The following is an 18,381-nucleotide window of genomic DNA, read 5'->3' on the forward strand; positions in this document are numbered from 1 at the left end:
CATTCACGGTCGGATTTTTTTCTTATGTGTTTCACAATAAAATCTTAGATCCACTTTTTTTTTTATTTGGTTTTCACCTCTGGGTGGAAACATCAACGAGCGCGTAAAAACGAGGGTTTTATGAGTGGATTGTGTGGATTATATTCAACGACTAGTTTGATTGGGAAGGGATATCGATGGGTTTGGGATTATAAACAGGCAGGAGATGCAACTTCACCTGATCGGAATAATGAAATCATTCAAGCAAGAAAATTCCACAGAATCAAAATTTTTTTGAGAATTTCAAGTGATAATGAATTAAGGTTGTTGTCGCGTAGAATTTTTTTTCGACAGTTTTCGTTAACAATTTTATGGTGAATAGTTTGAAAAATTAGCAACAAAATGAGCCTTTTCCGTTTGCAATTGACCGTTTTGAACTTGAGATATAAATTTTTGAAATACCAGTGATTTAACACGTGTTTAAATGGAGTTTTGCCGATTAGAATTTTTTAAAAATCAACGGCTCGACAGTTTCAGAAATAAAAAAAAACGTGGAATATACATCGTGGGAGGAAATACAGAAAAAAAAATCAAATCGATTGACCGTTTGGTTTACGGAATATAATTATCGGAAATTCATAAATTTATATAATTGAAAATAGTTAATATGGAAAACATATAGTTATGCTTTAGCTATCCATGCACAATGCAATCAATCAAGTGAGACTATATACCGCTAAAAGATTGTGTTCTAAACTGGCCCGTTTTACAGCGGATAAACTTTTTACAGAGACTGTCGCGCGACAACCACCTTAAAGGCGAAATATGTTCGACACTTGGGCTTCAGTCGAGGACTGAATTTCAATAATCGGACGATATCCTGGAGATTAAAAAACTTTTTTTTATATCTGCATTTATGAAGTTATAGGAGTTTTCCTCTTGCAGCATTTTTTTCAACTTCTGTGATAGAAACCATAAATTTGTGAGCAAAATAAACGAAACTACAAAACCAAAAATTTATTGGGGAATCCCAAAGGAAAATGGACTGAATAAAGCAAAAAAAAAACGATTCAAACACTTTTTTATATTTGAGAATTTCTATGCAGCAAGAAGTACTATTCATTTAAGAAAAAAATGAATATGGATTCATGGCGAATTGTTGCATCTCAAATAATAAAATGACAGATTAATTACGGGTTCCCAAGTACTCGGGCATATACTGAAAATATTGAGGTAGGATTGTTGTCAAAGGGCGTCCGCGGATTTATTTAACCATTAGCGTTTCAAGATCGCAGTATTCAGTGAACTTGACGAATAGAATAAAACGAATACAATTTTCGTGATGATTGGCGAGACGACGCCCCAGGATGATTGTGATGATGAAATTTGATTTCTATACGTACACTATGAACATCTACTCACAACGTGATCCTCGGTATTACCTTCAGATTACTGGCATTTATTTCGAGTTGTAAAAGAATACTTTCTATGAGTTCCTTTTTTATCATTGTGAATAACAATAATGCGTCGCAATTGTTAACTCGGGTAGCAACTTTCTTGGTTTTTACATCTCTTTTTAGATTATTTTTAGTATTTTCATTGGGCTTTGGAGATGTGACGAATTTCCCAGCGACAGTTTTTTATCGAGTTATGTTGCAATCGATATTCAATATATTCTTTGAGTCGATTTTCGAAAAATTGTTCTCAAAATTTTGAACTTCCAATTTGCCTGAACTTTTGAGTTGTTTTTTATCAAACAATGGAGTATTCGATGGAACTTTTATTCAAAAACTGTAATAAATTTGCATAGCGTAATTAATTATACGGCAATTAATTATAATTGGCAACGAAGTTCTACAATTGATTTGTAAGAAAAATTCATTTGAAATGAAGAGATTGTTACAATGAAAAAAAAAGTTGCAATTGCGTCGTTGCGGTGTACGTCACTCTCCGCTGCTTTCAAATATTCAACGATTATTAATACTTTTATTGCATTAATTGTAGTGTATTCGTTAAAACGGATGAAACGATTTCTGCGATAATTCATGAATTAATGGCTGTGTTCGATGTTTTGTGCAATTATAATTAACTATTAATATAACGTTAAATGAACATCTATTATCCTAAAGGTTAATTATACGGTAGAACGGACTGAATGACTCTGTATTCCAATGATCCTCTTAAATTCTCGAAATTCTCAACAGTTGATATAATTCAAAACACAAATAACAAACTATCACAAAGGAATGGATCGATAAGTGCGATGAATAATGTCACCATCATCATCGATACCTGTAATTGTCGATTATGAAATGACTGTTACCCGATAATGCGAACACACGCTCGGGTGAATAAAATGTTTCGGCTTTGTTTCAGGTTTTCACCGTGCGCAGTATCAAATATAGAGTTTGTTTTGTTCGAGTCATTCCGGTTCACTGATATTCATCAAAATGCCTCGATTCGATATGTCGTGATTGATTTGGAACACTCGAGGACGAACGCACGTTTTTTATCTCATGAGAGATCTAATCGTTTGATTGGTATTAATTTTTTAACTTTGGAGGGTCGATTGATTAACCAGAATGCAGTGGGGAATCCCCGTAATTCTCCTCATTCTCGGGAACATTTTTGGACATTTTTCATAATTCAGAAATTCACCCTTCACATACTTTTGATTATCAAATCCCTCCATTAAATTGCGCTAAAATCATTTTAAAAACGAACGTCCAGCCTCAGTTGTCAGAAATATATCATTGAATTCCATAAATATATCGTTTACATGAACATTTTAATGAAAAAAAAATAGTCAACTCACGTGAAGGTAAAAAAGTAAAGAGTTGCAATTTAAAACAATAAAACGAACAATATAATGACAATATCATAATGTTTAAAATGAACGTAATTCGAATTAAAGCTCGAAACTTCAACGAATAAAATGTAAATATCATAGAAGACCCCTCCTGGCAGTAGACTAGATAAAAAATGGTATCAGTTGAAAAAATTTGACGTAATATTGACGCCTAAAATTTATGAGTTTTGTAAAACCAAACGATATCGGGTCGTCCCTCTTGCCTGAAAACGAGGCGAATGTAGAGGCCACTGTTCTTATCGAGGGGCTCAATGGCCTGTTCAATGCTCTCCAGATGGACATCAGCAGTGGTTTGATGCTCCCCATTGGCCTCATCATCTTGATGAGAATGATAGCTACCCGGTGGAGTTACAGCTGGTGTATGGACGATGACTCGGAGATCCGGCGTCGCGACGCTCCTCGGCGGTGTTTCCGTAGGTGTAACGTCGGCAGCGGCCGCCAACAGGGCGGCCGGGGCCATAGGTTAGTTGCTACCAGAGTGCTGTTTCTGGTCGGAACTTCCGCACGAGCTCAATGTCGTGTTACTACCGCATGGATCCAATGATGATTGCACTGACATACTGCGACCCTGTCTCCTCACTCGGTGGGGAGAGAGTTTCCCTGGGTCGACACTGGTGGGGTCTGCCTGCAACAAATCCTCGGGTCAAATCCACCTCCAGGTGAAATTCCGTTTTCCCCGCAAAATGATTTTTTTTTTCTTTTTCAAAGTTCAGAATAAACGGCAAGACAATATTCGAATGTTGTCACATATAGTTATTAGGATAGGTATGTAGTTGGTGAACTTTAGACAAACTTTGTGGTTTTTTTAATTTACAAGGACTATTATTAGCAGGATTATTATAAATGTAACATTTAGATTTTACGAGATTGATCGAAATTTGTAATTTTAAATTTTAACATAATAGTTATTTATGCTACAAGGGCTGAAAAATACTTTGGGTACGCCTCTTATCAAAATAATGAGGTTCTATCCAAATACGTTCCCAAAATACTTGTCAGCCTTTGAAATAAATTAATTTTCCGAAGTTATTACTATACTCTATATTTTGAAATTCTTTTTCTCTTAACGATTCGTGAGGATTTTAAAATTATTCTTCTTACAGCAGGAATTGGATGATTAAGGAGGAATATTAAATTGAAGTTTGATACAAAATTTATGTCAATACATATTATAGAATACAAATGAGATCTGGTTTTGCTGCGTGGGCTCCGCTGGATCCCATAGATATCCGTTAAGTCATTATTCTGACGCATGACCGCAACAGATTAATGACACCACATAAAAATGAAGAAGTTAATAACAACAGGAGTCATTGAGTGATGGGAATTTTCAAGAAGTCAAAGAATAAAAATGAGGACCTGAAAGAGGGAAAAAGGCATTCACGTGACACCCACCTGATAGGCCAGCGAGTTCAGGATAATGGGTAATGGCACCAGTCCCAGTGGTTTAACTTCACGCATCAAAATATTTGCTGGGATCTTGTGAAATTGAATGTATTCTAAGAAATTGCCGATTACCTCCTCTAGAGGAATCGTCGGGTTGCTGTCGCAATATTTTTTGCTCCACATTAATGCAGCCTGGAATAATATTATGTAAATTAATAAAAAAAACTTACAGAAAGCGGGCAATAATTATTGTCTCAGTTCGATTAAAAGTAGAAATATTTGAAATTAATATTTAGGATGTAATCTATTTAGAAAATCGAAATTTGAAGAAAATCAGGTAGAATTTTTCATTTCAATTGTACCTCAAATTTCGTGAATTCATCGGCACGTAATTCTTCTCTCGCCAGGATGAGTCTTACCACATGCTGAGGAAGTAACGTGAAAGATCCTAAATTGAGTACCTCGTTGCCGTGTTCATCGACAAACTCCAAAACCTTGAAAATAAAAAATATATATCTTGTTGAAAGTGATACGATCACGACGCATTTTATTTTATCTTAAAAAACACGCGCGTCCCTAATTTCTCTGATAAAAAGTGTTACATCACAATTCTGTTGTTTATCTTTGATGAAAGAATTTCGTGGTTTCACATAAAAAGATACGAGCCCCCAAGATAAGCAATCAAAGTCCGATTACTATCGATTGAACACTTCAAATTTACGCTCTTGAAAAGCCTCTTGTCATTTTAAGTACAAAAAAACATTTTTTATTTTCTTTCTAAATATTCAGGTAATTTATTTATGTATTCCATAAAAGTCTAATTTATTTTTTCCTAAAACTTTTTCTTTCTCTTTCTTCATTTTGCTGAAAGTCACGATATTTAAAAAATAGAAATGATAAATTGATTGTAAATAAAAAATTCGCCTTTTTGTATTTGCTTTTCTGTGTAATTATGGATAATTTATGGAAATGTTTATTAGTGTGTAATAAAGGTAAATACCTTCTGAACAAGTGATTTAGTGCATTTATACTGAATATATCTTTCGGCAGATGCCAGAAGTGCGCAGACAGTGTCCACCGTGATGCAGCACTGGACAAAACCGGCGCAGGCTTTTCTCAGTTCGTCCAATCCGTAATAATCAGCGGCATTCATCACTCCTGGTGAAATAAAAAAATTAATTACTTCGTCATTGGAATTTTAAAAAATTCTCACAATTTCTCGAAATCTTGATATTATTTATTGATAATTATAAAATCATACAAAAAAATCTCTGGTCGAATGAAATTTACAATTTTTCACGAATTCCTCACAATTTTCGCGGAATAATTGATCTGAAAATTCCAACATTTCATCGATTTGCAGATAATTAGAAAAAAGCACAACATCTTATTTCATTTTCCAATTACAAGATTCTGAAATTCCAGAGAAAATTCAATCAAAAATTATGATAATAATTTTTCGAATACAATATAATTGCACTAATTAACCAATATTTGTTGATAATTCAACAGTTTAGTGTTCATATTGATATTTATTAAAAGAATCAATTGAATTTCTTGGATTCATGGATTTACTCTGATTTGTGTAATTCTTCTAATAAAATAAAAATTAATTAACAAATTTTACGGTGCACTGCATACGCAAAAAGTAAATGGCTTACCTAATAAGGTTCTCGGCTGGAGGGTGACACAACCCGTGTGAATATACTCGATGAGCTGGCGAAAAACATCCGGTTCAAACTCCTCGATGATGAGGGTGTGGTGCTGATTAGCTTGTGGCTTACCATTGAACAAAAACGTTAACATGAGACTCAGACCCAACAATTATCACTCAATAATACAGCAAAGCAAAGTCTCCGTAGGTCTCCATGATGCACGTGCCAAGCGTCTAGCCATCAGCCCAGCATGATTTTCTCGAAGCCGGGCCTTTTGGAATTTACAGAACACAATTTTTTCAAAGCGCACAGCAAAGCCCATTGGTCCTCACTCCAATTTTTCAGGCTATTACCCCGCAGCAATCACTATTCTACGTTCTCACACTAGTGTTTTTTTCTAAAATACACGTTCCAGTGATGCAAACAGGCTATGGTCAGACCTTGGGACAGATTCCCGGGCTATAAATTTCCCGTCATTCTCTGCTGACATTTCTCGCATGCACGGGTCATTACGCATTGTGATTACACTGTTAAAAAATTTTAACTAATCTTTCCGTGCCAAATTGCATATTTTGCAATTATACCGGAATTTTTAAATATCTTATAATTAAAAATTTAGAAATTCCGGGAAAATGGTAATAGAATTGTCAATTTACGTACACTTTTAACAAAAAATTAATAACAATCCGAAAAATTTTGGTAAATAAATTCTTGAAATTCGAAAGCAATGACACTGGGGATGAGTAAAGAAAAATAAATAATTGACGTTCAAGTTTCGCCGAGTATTCACATTAGATTGGAATTTTCTTGAAGTTTTGATATTTCCTGATTTTTATCTCCAGCAATCCCATTTGGCGTCATTGCCCTCTAAAATAACAAGTCAATTATCCACGCAATGTCTTTTTTTTTTAACAGTGCACAATAATTAAGGAATTCTGGTCTAGTAGAAATTTTCAGAAGGAAGTAGAGTGGTGAGATAAAACAGTCGAGTGTAGAATCTTCTAGGCCTTCACTTGCAATTTTTTAACTCTTCTAGGCTATAGAGAAATTGAGAATCTACTTTTTTTGGAAAGTACCTCTTGGATGGGAGCCAACTGCTGCGTGAACCCTGAACGCTGTCGCGACAACAAATGCACATTTAACTTTTCCAATTAATATAATCACGCAGAAGAAAAAAAGTTTTATTTTCAAGGATTCATCTCCAACTGGATTCCATTCACCGATTTACATTGTTACCTTAAAAATTAAAGAGCAGTCTCTGAAAGATAAAACTTTCTCGCCTCTGTGATATTTAATAAATTTTTAAGTAGTGTACACTTTAGATGATCAGACAAATTCAGCCATTCGCTGGGACATTCACACATTTCAGCATTTTTCAATCCTCTGGTATTGAAATTGATGAATTATCAATCACATTATCAATCTTGCAAATTGCTGCCATCAGGTTTGCAGAGAAGAAACTTGAGAACATTTTTCGGCACAATTAGGCTCTTGATTCGGAGAAATATTCCTTCTCTGGGAGTAGCTAAGGGAATTGTTGTTAAGTTGTAATGAAATGTTTAATTTACCTGTTGCGCGGTATTCTGGAGATTGAGGAGAGGCTCAGAGCTTCTTTTCAGGAAAAATCTCAGCTTCTCCCGGGGTGGAGGCTCTTTTTTGCGTTGAGGGCTAGGGGCTTGATAGAGCATCTTGTGGAAGACTCTAGAAGATCCAGTAAACAAAACCAATTAAATTAATCATTTGTGAATCTTACGATTAATGGCAGTTCAAAGAATAGATTTCAATCCATCGAAACTCAATAAATTTAATTTCACTTCTAATATTTCTTGCGTGGAATACTTGATCGTTTTTTTTGTAAATTAAAATATCACAATAGTATTTATCAAATTCATCTTCATCTAATATCACGAAAATTAACATGAAGACATGAAAATAAAAATTAAAAATTAGAGATTAAAATTAGGATATAATCTGAATTATATATTTTTCAAAATATATAAACTGTATATGTTATATATTCAATTGCAATCTCTTTTGAATTGAAGACACATAAATAATCAGTAAAAACGTGAATGATTTTGAAAATTATTTCGTTTAATCTGCGTCGGAAATTCTAAAGGGTATGAACTCCTGAAAAATGGCAAGTAAATTCAATGTAAGTTCGTGTATCGGAGTGGATATTCTCCCGCGTGGGTATTCCCTGGCGATCCGAAGAAAATTAGTTAAAAATACTCGGAGATGGGGTGTGAAAAAAATAGAGAACTCCATGGCAACCTGCTTCTTGCCGCCAGTACGGCCTTGACGGCGCAGACAGGCTCCCTGGTGTCCCCGACGAGGAAGGTCACGTCGCAGAGTTCAGGCATGCTTGCGAGGAACTTCATGTCCTCAGCGAGACCTGATCTGTTCTCAAAAGTCGAGTAATCGGGTTCATCTGCCACCCCCATGACGTCTGGGCCGACACCTGAACTCGAGGCCTCCGGCATCGAGTCCGTGCTCTCCTTCTATTTGCAAAAATATCAACAAATTATAACTATATAAATTATAAATGTATCCAAAATCACAAGCAACTTCAATTAACTATAAATTTTTTATTTAATTTTTTCTCATCTCTTGCATATACAGAAAAAAAGAATTTATTTATGCCAAATAAAGGTTTTATTCAATTTAAGAAATTTATTCAATTATCATAGTTATTATTTATTGTTCATTGGATTTGTTCAACTTTAAATTAAATAATTTAATGAAATAAATGATTTTGAATTTCAACTAAACTTATGTAATCATTTTTTTTTTCAGCAACAGATCTTCCTCCCTGTAACTTCTCCAAGAAAACACTACGCAGGTGCAGTCGAAAGTTCAAGGTCAAATGATCTATGCAATTGAGGGTGTTAATTCTTCGAATAAAAACGGATGAATGTAAACCGATGAACAAAAACCCGTCTCCGATGACGACTGTGGACATTACCAGTACATCCGTCGAGTAATTAACCTACTTCCGGCAGCCGACATTCCCCCACGAATCGGAGAATTAATTAAATTACATTTCACCCGGAAACCGTAAAAAATTCCCTGCAAATTCAGAATATCCGAGACAATTAATTATCAGGCGATTATTATTCGTTACTAATGATTTCCTTTTTTAATTACCAAGTACATTTTAATGAATCCATTAATTACTTAATCAATGTAAAGTAATTAACTGTGGGAGTGACAAGATAATATCACTAGATGGTTTTAATATAAATGTTTGAAAAAATGGTTCTTCCGACATTTTTAATAAAAATCAATAGTTTTTCGCAGTATTTGCCAAAATTATGAAGTTGATTTTGAAGAAATTAAGATTTTACAGGAAGATCGCAGTGAATTCGTGAAAAATGAAATTACCTGTTGCTCGAATCCCGGGGCCTCGTCGCTCGCCGGGCTATTTTTCCCTCGGAAGAACACTTTTACCTCACTTATTCCTTATCAGAGAGAACAAAGCTGGTCGCATTCTTCTGACAGAACAATAAGATTTTTCCCCCTTTTAATTGACGATCTGTCGACAAGAATCGAATTAATATTTTCAACTGCAGATGGACTTTTTATTCTAAAAATTTAACAGGCGAACAAGCAAATCCATCACCGCTGAAGATTTATATTATTTTTGTTTTGCTCGATATTTGACACTGAAACTGCTGGAAGCACCTGAGGATTCCACCCAGTCCTCGCATAATCTCCAGCTTTTTCACGAATTGGCGGACGATTGATGACTAAAATGTGGGAATTTTACACGGGTATGTGGAGTTTTGGAGAGAATAGTTTGGATTTGATGGAAAAAATGGGCTGAGGTGAATAAAACTGTGAGCTTTCCTAGGGCGCTTTCACCGACTGGCCCTCAGGGTGTGCTTTATCGATGCAGACACTCCACTCGTGTTTTCCACCTGCGACGACGCAGACGAGATCGCGGGCTTTTGCGCCAGTCTGAAACACCCGAGATGAATTGAATGTCTGACGGATTTCTGGGCCAAGGCGATACATTGTTATTGCCGTTCATCGCGATTCGGTTTATTGATTGAACGTTAATCGATTTTCATTGAGAATTACCGAGGGAGTTCAAGGATGGAGCAACCTGGGATCATTAATTGGGTCAGCATCACGGTCAGTTGTTTCGAGGGTGCAAATCATGCGGGAGCTTTATTTGAGAGCTTTTCCTCTCAGGGGTGATCACTCAGATATCCGATTCTATTCTATCATTTTAGAATTTTTCTAAATGAAATTCTGCAAAGAATATAATGTATAAGATGATAATTATCAATATTAAGCAGCTGCAAACAATTCTTCTATCGTTTACAGTGAAAATTGAGTTTTGGATGTCAATTGGTGATCGATAAAAATTGTTAATTCAAAATATCTGTTGAATGTTTGAAGTTATCCTTTAAAGTGGTCGTTGCGCTGCATATTTAATCTTAAAGTATTTAATAATATTCAACTACTCCACGTATTTCTCCTCAGGTTGCCTCAAAATCAATGAAAAATTGATGAATAATTCAACCTGAGATTCAACCCAACGTTAGAAAATTAAAATTTCCATGAATACCCACGCTCTGAAGAGACACCAAGTCCTGAAAAACTTGAGAGCTCTGGGCGCCCACACATTCCTTTGAATTTAAAATCCACGAATGAATGAATCCTCGTCTCGTTCATGCACTCTGCGTGAAACATTCATGAGCGAGTGCTGAAAGAAATGTGGGTCAAGCTCAAAAATCTCTGTAGTAGGCGTCATTCATGCCTATTCATCGTATCTTAGTCGACCCTAAAAGCCCCTTGTTTCCACGATCGATGGAACAGATGGAATTGCAACAAGTAGGTAAAGAACATCTGGTCAGACGACCGATAAAACCCCACCCCCACTAGATCACCCAAAACCCCTCAACAATTCATAAATAAAATTCTCCCTTTTTGATTAATCATTCTATACCAAACAATTTCTGTCCCTAAAAAAAAACGTGCCCTCGGCAGCTGCATTTTTTCCTAATGAAAAAGAAATTCCTCTCTCTATATCAGAAAATAACTCATTACTCCAACACTTCAACATCAAAGCGAGGAAATTCATTAATTCACGAAAGACGTGATATTGAATTCTCTGTACCCCTGGCCATCCCCTAATTACCCTCATTCCTCGGAAATTTATTCCCTTGTGATAAAAAAAAACGTGAATTTCACTCATTAAAAGAATACTCCGCAAAAAAGCAGCACAAAGGATCGAAATGAGCCTCGGCGAAGTGGAATATCTTCGACATCGAGTCACCCCTCGCGACAATCGAAACATTCACGTCTGCGCATCGCAATCCGACAATTTGATAAGTCCTCATTCCCCTCAAACTTTCCAAGTCCCACAACAAGTGGACAATTCAAACAAGCATATGCATTAAATGAAGGAAATGTCCACAAATGTCCCTAACCGTTTTCCTGCTCCCTTGACTATAAATCCACTGAAAATTTAAGCACTAAAAATTTTTCGAGACTCAACCGATGGGGTCATAAGAAAATTATAGACTCGACGGAGTAACTAAACTCGTACGACATTTTGTAACATAAAACAACATCGATTTATTCAACATAAATGCTTGCACGATATAGAGGTTCTTCCATTTTCATAATTATGATATTAATTGTATCATTCACATACCTACGGAATAAGGCACAATTTGATATTTTAATTAATTAATTCAATGCTGATCGTTGAATGCAACAATTCCCACTCTCAATTATCCACTTTTATCTTTCTTAGTTTAGTCTTAACAAATGTAGAAAATGCCATACAATATATGTATTCATCATTATATACACTGAATATGTTTAATTCATCGAAATGTCTTCCTTGTTCGAGGACAATTTTATATTCTACTTGAGGACTTGTATCATGTCTCAAACGTTATCTATTTTCTCTTATTTTATAATCTCAGGTTAAATAAATTAGATGAATTTACTGCAGAAATCAAAAGTTCTTCAAGTATTTTCAGTATTTGTTATTTTCTCTGGTTGCCCACGTAAACAAAATGAAAAAAAAAGTGGAGAAAACGTTGGAAAGAAGATACAGTTGTTTCAATAGTCCTCCATCTAAAAGTACCTTCAAGCCATTCAATAATTCATAATCCTCAAGAAGACGATATTTCTCAGTTAATTCTCATTATCATTAAATCACACATCGTTCTTACACGTACCAAGTACGATATACACAACTCATAAAGAAAGATATTAGCATTCCTGGGAAGTAAAGTCTAATTAAGCACACGCCCCACGATAATTATCCATCACTCGTTTTACGTAACAATTGAAATGCTCTGAACACCGACTGCATCGAATTTAAATCTATTGGCACACTTGAAGAGTTAATTCGTAAATTCGTAAAACGTTTTAATGATGTTCTAACTCATCCGATGCAATCAATCATTTAATTTTCAATGAGAATTTTCATTTAACCTACCGATAATTTTGATCCTAAATTATCCTTATTGCTACAAACTGGCATTAATTATGTTACACGAATGTACAGGATAGTCGGAGTCCACCGAAATTTCGTTAACATTTATAATTACAGTAGACCTCTAAAAACGAAAAGAAAAACTTTCGTTAATTAACGCAAAAACTTTGACGTGGAAATTCATTATTTTTGGAATGCTCTCTTTTTCATGATTTATTAATTAAAAAATGAGATAATGAGAAAGATTTTTCGATAATGAATGGAATAAACAAAACGTCGAGTGCCAGAGACCAATTTTTCTCGTACAGCTATAGCATTTCTAGTGATAAAAGCTTAACTCTAGGATCTGGGAAGAAATAGGAATAATTCGAGTGGAGTTTTTTTCCTTTCTTTTTGTGGGTATTTACAGTTAATGCAGTCGACGGTCCATTTGCTCATTCATTGGGTCTTAAACCTTTCAGACTATCAACTCGAGAAGACTTTAGTAGCTAATATAGGGCTCTGTCGCGCCGATAATTCATCGGTTGGAATATTTACAATTTATTTGAGTTTATATTTGTTTGGATTTAATATGTGCGTTACTCGTGTGAGCATTGGATATGAATATTCTGAACTTTCGGAGAAAGTCGAGTCAGGGTTGGCCCATGAATAATTGGAATGCTTCATTGATTTCAACAGCAATGTGGTAAATCTGGATAATTCGGATTTTTCCGTGAATTTTTTTAGCGTGTCACGAAGTAGTCTAAATGCCGTTTTTCGAGCCAATTTTCAGCAAATAACTCGGAATTAAAGGAAAATAGAGATATTTTTATTGATACCTTTTTTGTAGCTCTCATCTTTTTCTATAAAAAATGTCTTTGCAAAAATAGCGCTATCTTCCTTCGATTCCGATATTGTAACAATATTAGCTAAAAAAAACTGGACTAAAAAGCACTGATCCTATTTAACCATTCAGTCACAAAAACACCGATTTATCTCCAAAATGATGAACTTGAGGAAAAAGTGGTAGAAGGCACTTTTTATTGGAAATTTAATAAGCTACAAAAAAGTCCTCTACCACTTTCCTCATGAATCGATAGTTTTCGAGTCAAAGCGATCGTTAAAGATTATAATTTGGGCGTATCACACTTTATCACTTTGCTGCTGATTTTTTATTTTTATTTATTTTTCATGGGCAGATCTAGTTGCACAGTCTTGGGATTGATGGAGTACTTGAATCTGCGCTGGGGAAAATCTCTTGGCAAGGTGTTTTTGCTTGGTCGTCGAACAATTTGATTGCTCACAGGTCGAGATAATACTTGGGGGTTGTTCTAAAGTTTATCACTTGGTTCTGGGGGATTCAGCTGGATCTAGTCGACGTGGATTCTTCCAACATAGCGGTGGTAGGTGATCCTTGATTTTTGGTCGTAAGGACGACGGTTGTACGTGGATTGATGCCAATGGGACTGGTATCACAGCTTCGCCGGGTCGTAATTCTCGAACGACCATTTTTGACGGTGCGATGATGGCGAACACTCCTCCATCAGCAAACGTTGTTTACTCTCAGTTATTGATAGACATTTATCACTGCTGCCATGTCTTATTTGCTTTGACTGGAAAATTAAAGGACTATTAATATTCTAGCTTTGTGGGTAGCATAGAAGACTATTAATTCAATTTCAACGAAGCATTACTAATGATCAATTAAGAAAATTAGCCAGATTTAACCGTTTGGTTTTCTGGTTTCAATGCTTCCATAAATGGAAAATTCAACGAATTCCCGGAAAATAGTTACTGAAAATTTTGAATTAATCATGAATATTCGAGTGAAAACTCGTCAATAGCTTCAACGTGAAAATTATTCTAAAAAAGCCAACAACAGATTTATTAAATTGGAGCATTTCATTATTCCCAAAGCCTCAGGCGAATTGCATGAATATTCAGTTTCATTCTAGCTGGGTAAAAAAATTAAAGAGTGAACAGAATAAAATGTTATTATTAAGGTGAAAAACAGATTCTGTTATACGTTTATTGAGTTTTATGAATTTATTAACGTATTTGATGTATTAATAAAAAAAATGGTCGAACCAAAATACACTTCAGCTGTGGTGTTTAATAATTTTATCCCTCATGAAAATTGCATCGATATTTATTATAATTTACGGGAGAATAAAAAAAAGGAGAGCAAAATGAATTATCATTATTGGAAGGATGCAAAGTAGAATGGGTTATACACACCAGCCGATACATTAATATATTACCAGCATATGGGGATATTTCATCGAGCCCGCGGTAATTGAATGAATTATTAAATTTACGCATGATATTACCTGTGGATTATAAATCCATTGCTGATTCCCCTTACTGCCATGGCATGGATAAAGGATGACGTCCGTTCCACTATAATCCAGGCACGACTCGTCTCTCCGTATTTCCCCAGTTTTGCTCAGCATCCAGTACTAAATTATTCAAAAAGAGAGAGGGGGAGACAAATTTTGCAATCAGTTTAATTTCATTTAAATACCAAATGCTTGTTTCAGGCGATGATTCTGGCAGTATAGGGACTCCGAGAATTATTTAAAACTATCGCGTGTGGTTTCAATTACAGGGATATTGTTAATATTTATGATTTTTCAGGAATTCCACTGGTGGGATAATGCATGCGAGACTGATTGGATTAACTGGTGGAGGGGAAGGATCTTTGATGTGATTCCAGTGCTCCAGGCGACTAATGAGCAACTGAAAACCAATATGTTACATCTGTCCCTTTAATTACGGAGATTAGACGGGGGTTGGAGGGTAATGGGTTCAAAGCCGAATTGAACTCAATTCCCTGGTGATTATTGGCAACTGCCTGCCAGAATCATCGAATGTTGAATGATTAATTATAATTATTATTGCAGGCAGACGAATTTCAATGTTTCTTCAGCAAATTTTAGATAGACAATCCAGGAATTAAAATTTCAGACACATCCTCTTGATTTTTGAAGTATAGAGAGAATATGTTTTCTTTTATTAAGAGAAAGTTTATTCGAATTTTTCTTCAGAAAAGCCAATTCAAGCGCACAATGGGAAATTTCGTTCGTTGAAGATGTGAATACTCTATTGTTTTATAAAATAGAGATTTTATCATGAAATTAAAGAGAAATTCTGGATTTTCTCGAGAAATTGATATGAATATTCAATGTTCTATGGAAAATTCATGGATATTCCATCGAAAATGCAGAGAGAAATTTAGAACGATGCGAATAGGAAAATCCTATAGTCAATGTTGGACACACTTTATCGAATTCAAATAATTAATGAAAAATGATGGCATTGCCAAGAAAAAAAACGGTAGTCTGTTTCAATTAACTATAACTCCCAGACATTTAATTAGTTGCCAGGGTAGAAACAATGTGTTCAACATTTTTAGTCAGATTTTCATGATTTATACATTTATATCAGAAAAAATCCATGCAACAATATGACAACGCAATCACAGATGACAAAAGTAGTTAATTTGCACTTTAATATCGCACGAGGGAGATAGAGATGAAGTAGACCCACGAAAATGTGGAAGGTCATATTGGATAGAGCAAGCAAAAAGCGCGGGGGAGAGAAAAATTGATGGAACTCGTTTACAGTCGCAGGCAAAAAAGCTTCAGTCAAAGGAAAAAGTTTTTTTCGTATTTGCGGGTTGAGGAAAAATGTCAGAGTTGGTAGTCAGCTGGGAAATGAAGGCTGTTATTTTTTTTTTGCGTGGTCGTATATTCCTAATCAATTGGAACGGTTTAAATGCCTCAGGGTTAGTGGTAAAACAAAATATGAGGATTCATCAATGCGAAAAACATCTACTGTCAGAGTGATTGGTTTCTCAATTTAATTGCGTATTTTGTTTGATTAATACTCGATATTTTGGTGATTGGTCGATCTTGATTGAGTCCTCATTCATGATTTTTAGTGAAAATACTGGCAAGAATGGGAATTAATGCATGCAAAATGCTGATGGTAATTATTCTGAACACCTCGGAGCATGAATTTTAATTGGTTTTTACTTTCTGTTGGTTTTCTTTCACTGGGAAAATACTGTGGTCATGAGTATTCTGAAGAATTGAGGAGAAAATTAATGGACTTGTGCGTTCGGTAAAGAGTGCAAAATTAAATGTATTTATACTCATTTTTTCATGGAGGAAAATATCGATGGATGGCCGATGCAAATGAGTTAATAATTGTGGGGCGAAATACCAAATAACTTCTGCTTGTTTTTTTTTTTTTTTTTTCAATGAATCGGAAAATTCCAGAGCTGGAAATTCAGTGAGTTACTCAGGATAAATATAGAATGTGACGGGAAACATAGATAAATGGAAAATTGTGCGGTGAATCGTTGGGCCGATAATTGCCGGAAAGTGGTGCATTCGTATACTAAATTGCAGGCCGATAAATGGAATAATTAGTGCGTTGCAATAATATATTTAGCATCCGGGATTTTACGGTGAATTTTGCCGGAAATCCAGGTGATATGATACTCGTTGGGTACCAAATTTTTACGATTTTCCACGAAATCTCATTGGGAAATTTGTTACGATTTGGACCAAATCGGTTTCAGGGCAGATTGGCTGTAAATTTTTCACGGAAAATCCTGCCTATCCCCATTTTTATGGTCATCTCTTGGATAATTACATAATCTCCTGTTTCTAAACCAAGAATTAAGTTTAGATCGTCAGTAATTAAAATAATAATAAAAGTAATAATAATAAAGTAATAATAATTGTAGAAAAATTCCTTGGAGTTTTTGTTTTCAATATTTTTTCTGGCGTTTAAAAACTAATTCAATTTACAACTTCAATTTTTTGAATAAAGAATTAATGAGAGGATGTGCGTAAACCTTGGGTGAAATGGGGCTTTAAATGGGGCGGAAAAAAGTCATTTCTCGGTGCTAAATGGTAAAACCTCGAAAATCACAGTTACACAGTGGAACAAGCCTCATTACGTATAATTCCCAGCATGGGGTCATCACGTTCGTTACAGTGGGCAATTAATTCGAGGATGCATCACGATGAAAAATAAACAGCTCCGGTGAGATAAGTGGAAATACTAGGGCGACCATGTTCAATGTTACACGACAACATCCCCCTGTAAAATCGATGAGGTCTCCAGTCTGATTAGAGAGCCTCCTGATTGCAGCTAAATAGAGTGAGATTAACTGTTGATTGTAAGCTGTAGGGATCGGAAATTGGAGGATCAGCATTAAACCATTCAGACGTTCGTGAGACGTCAAGGAGGAAAATTATTCAACCGAGTTACGAGTTCATCTCGTGATGAGATTTAACAGAATCCGTAGCAAGTGATAAAGTGAATTTTTTAGTTTTATTGAATATTGATTGATCTGAAAACTGTTCATCGTATGAAAAAACGTCAAATACTGTTCTTTCAACAAACTAATCGTTATCGAGAGAATATGAATTTTTAGAAATGTTGAATTTTACTTGTGATTGTCATCTTCCAATTAAATACATTACGATCATTTCTCTAATTCATGACATATTTTGGAATGATAATTAGTCATTACTTTACTACAGCTATCTAGCGTAGTAGCAGAAAAATATCTCATTATTCCAAGTTTGACGACAGCTTCTCAATTTTATGACTTTTTTTATGTGACTGTTATGTTCCATCTAAATAGCCGTAATAATGTCAGACTCCTTATATTATGACGATAAAAATATGATGTCACATGACTACCAAATGAACACGTCTAAATATTTTTCGTTAAAAAAAGTATTAAGAAGGTCAATTCTTCTCAATTTATGTGTTTACAAATTTTCCAATAGAGGACTTTGTTACTAGCAGCTGTAAAAATTATTCCGGAAGCCGACGCTTTCTTAATAAAAAAAATCGCTTTATGTAATTGTTCTCGTAATTCAATTTAATTAAGTTTCGGAGATTATCGCTTTTTCGATTAGCAAAATCTGATTTATTGCATGAATTTGAACCTTTTTGTTCATCAGTTTATTTATTCAATGAAACATTCGGACAATTCTTTTATTTCTCAATTATTTGCAACAAAA

At 35.0% G+C, this 18,381-nt stretch overlaps 2 protein-coding genes across 9 annotated transcripts in view; both read right to left on the reverse strand.

Moving 5' to 3' along the window:
* Nucleotides 1-726: 726 nt before the first annotated feature.
* On the reverse strand, nucleotides 727-9,735 carry gprs (speckle type BTB/POZ protein). 3 transcript variants are annotated; one of them, XM_011302548.1, is made up of 9 exons: nucleotides 9,274-9,735; nucleotides 8,164-8,390; nucleotides 7,458-7,590; nucleotides 6,966-7,004; nucleotides 5,896-6,013; nucleotides 5,235-5,392; nucleotides 4,597-4,728; nucleotides 4,244-4,426; nucleotides 727-3,473 (listed from the first exon to the last, which is right to left on the reverse strand). In XM_011302548.1, exons 2-9 carry the CDS (start codon nucleotides 8,370-8,372, stop codon nucleotides 3,312-3,314), a joined length of 1,134 nt encoding a protein of 377 aa, XP_011300850.1. In that variant the 5' UTR covers nucleotides 8,373-8,390; nucleotides 9,274-9,735; the 3' UTR covers nucleotides 727-3,311. The 3 variants fall into 3 exon arrangements, with proteins under 3 accessions (XP_011300850.1, XP_011300851.1, XP_011300852.1); XM_011302550.1 differs by having other exon boundaries at nucleotides 3,345-3,469; XM_011302549.1 differs by lacking the exon at nucleotides 6,966-7,004.
* A 1,723-nt stretch (nucleotides 9,736-11,458) lies between these two features.
* Pgant9 (polypeptide N-acetylgalactosaminyltransferase 9) overlaps nucleotides 11,459-18,381 on the reverse strand; it is a 132,024-nt gene continuing 125,101 nt past the window's right edge. For all 6 annotated transcript variants that reach the window (XM_011302557.1, XM_011302551.1, XM_011302552.1 and 3 more), the window contains 2 exons: nucleotides 14,662-14,790; nucleotides 11,459-13,944 (listed from right to left, as the gene is read on the reverse strand). In XM_011302557.1, the coding sequence (XP_011300859.1) occupies nucleotides 13,804-13,944; nucleotides 14,662-14,790 (270 nt within the window). In that variant the 3' untranslated portion in view covers nucleotides 11,459-13,803. The remainder of the gene's footprint in view (nucleotides 13,945-14,661; nucleotides 14,791-18,381) is intronic.

This window comes from Fopius arisanus, unplaced genomic scaffold (assembly GCF_000806365.1).
Source record: "Fopius arisanus strain USDA-PBARC FA_bdor unplaced genomic scaffold, ASM80636v1 scaffold00028, whole genome shotgun sequence".
NCBI lineage: Eukaryota > Metazoa > Arthropoda > Insecta > Hymenoptera > Braconidae > Fopius > Fopius arisanus.

Excerpts from the sequence above, each read along its gene's own strand:
- gprs (XM_011302548.1), bottom strand. The coding sequence starts at position 8,372 with ATGCCGGAGGCCTCGAGTTCAGGTGTCGGCCCAGACGTCATGGGGGTG. Across the intron at positions 7,591-8,163 it reads GTACTGGCGGCAAGAAGCAG|AGTCTTCCACAAGATGCTCT; the intron begins GTTGCCATGGAG and ends TGGATCTTCTAG. Across the intron at positions 4,427-4,596 it reads ATGAATTCACGAAATTTGAG|GCTGCATTAATGTGGAGCAA; the intron begins GTACAATTGAAA and ends ATATTATTCCAG.